General features: G+C 51.0%; 1 protein-coding gene across 1 annotated transcript; it reads right to left on the reverse strand.

Annotated features, from left to right (window-relative positions):
• Positions 1 to 508: 508 nt before the first annotated feature.
• Positions 509 to 1,956, reverse strand: LOC109746231 (uncharacterized). The gene is made up of 3 exons (XM_020305356.4): positions 1,814 to 1,956; positions 1,304 to 1,531; positions 509 to 1,211 (listed from the first exon to the last, which is right to left on the reverse strand). Exons 2-3 carry the CDS (start codon positions 1,523 to 1,525, stop codon positions 876 to 878), a joined length of 558 nt encoding a protein of 185 aa, XP_020160945.1. The 5' UTR covers positions 1,526 to 1,531; positions 1,814 to 1,956; the 3' UTR covers positions 509 to 875.

Raw genomic sequence — 1,956 nt, forward strand, 5'->3', positions numbered from 1 at the left:
CGGAGGTTTTTTCTCAACATGGGTGGCAGCATGACCTCCGGATAGATCCACCGCCACCTTCGACATAGACATAGTATCGGTCTATAGGACTCTACTGTTGTTGATCTGTTGGTTTTGTTTTATTTGTTATTGACAGACTTTTGAGGTTTGGTTGCGTGCATCCTTGTTATGCAGAGGCTAGGTGTTACTCATAATAATTTGTATCCGTTTGATGCTACATTTTGAGATGATAAAGGCGTCGTTTATCAGGAAAAAAAAGAACAGCAGCCCTACGGGGCTACGTGTGGTGTTTCACCAGAATGAGTGAACATATCAGCTAAAGCGCCCCGCAAAAAAAAGCGCTCATACAGTGATAAAAGTGAAGAGTTGCGTGTGGATCGCCAAAAGGAAAATGGCATTAAAAAAAAGGAATCCATCGGTGTGACATGGATCAAGAGCGGCACCATCTCTCCGATTGCAAGGTTATCAATCTACTCCTGAACCCATATGGATCTCGGCAGCGGTTGCATGAAAAACAATGGTTAACAAACATATACTGGATGCAGTGACAATCTCACCAACATCATTTATACCGAAGCTGGGTAAATGAGCATATAAATGATGTCTGTCTGGTCATATAGAGAAAAGGTCGAATACTAGTACTGCATCAAAGACGGTCACAATTCAGGGTAACACATGCACTACACAAACTAACATAATCCATACAATCACTAGTAGATTCGATTCACGCATACGGCATTCGATCAATCGCTCACAGCTAGCAAAATGCATACTCTACATTAGTGCACTCATTATTCAGTAGTCAATTAGTCACTTATCAGTACCCCAGGAGTTGATCCATGGACATGATCCGCTGCTTGCCCTGCTCCCCAGTCCTACTCCTCGTCCTCGCCGCCGCGGAGGAGGGACACGAAGCTGATGATGTCTCCCGCCGCGAAGAAGACGATGCTCACCGCGAAGCTGATCCCGAAGAAGAGGTCTCCTGGGTCGGCGACGAGTAAGAGGTGGGCTATGGCGGCGTAGATGCAGTGGCCGCCGATGGTGAGCGCGAGCGCGAGGTAGGCGAGGGAGCGACGGCGGCAACGGAGCCGCAGCGCCAGCACCGCCGCGGCCGCCTGGAGCGCGGCGCAGCACAGCATCCCGGTCCCTAGGGCATTCACCACGGCTTCCGCCGCGTCCGTCAGCTGGTCGCACCGGAGGAAGAAGGAGGACTGTGGAGGACAGAAGAAATTGATTGAGAAGGCAGGAGAATCGGGGAGATTTGGCGATGCTACAGTACACCAGGCAACTCGTCGATCCTTACCTGGCTGCAGGCGACGTGGAAATGGTCGAGTGCGTAGGCGATTGCAGAGCCCACGGCGAAGGAGAAGGCGAAGACGCTGGCGGTGAAGAGCGCCCACGCGCTGACCCATCGGACATGATCCGGACGTGGCGTCTTCTTGGCCACGGTCACCGGCAGCAGATGAGCCGTCGTCTTGCTCTTGCTGCCGTCCATGGATGCAGCCTTCTTCTGCGGAGACTCCATGAACCACTGGACAAAATGAGCAGATGGGGAACTGTACTCTTAGATTATCTTAGTTATCAGTCTCGAAAACAAACGAAACGATCGATCTATGCATCTTAGTTATCTTCAGGTTTCAACAGGGTAAAGAAGAGGAAGAGGAAGAAGAAAGATTGCAGCTTAATTAATTTCAACAGGAAAGGAAAGAAGAAGGGGATTTCATTTCAGCCACAAAATGCCTCCCACGCGATGCAGTTTCAGCGAGGAGATTTCAGCCAGAAAATGCAAGAACGGGGAGACGGAGGGACTCACCGTGAGTGGCTAGTCTGAGATGTGGCGAGCGACGTGCTGGAGCCTGGACTGGACTGGAGGTCGTACTTACGTGCTGGAGCCCCTGGACTGGACTGGACTGGTGTGTGGAGAGTACTGTGGAGCAAGCTGTTTAAGTAGCGGAG

Source organism: Aegilops tauschii, chromosome 1 (genome assembly GCF_002575655.3).
Source record: "Aegilops tauschii subsp. strangulata cultivar AL8/78 chromosome 1, Aet v6.0, whole genome shotgun sequence".
Classification (NCBI taxonomy): Eukaryota; Viridiplantae; Streptophyta; class Magnoliopsida; order Poales; family Poaceae; genus Aegilops; species Aegilops tauschii.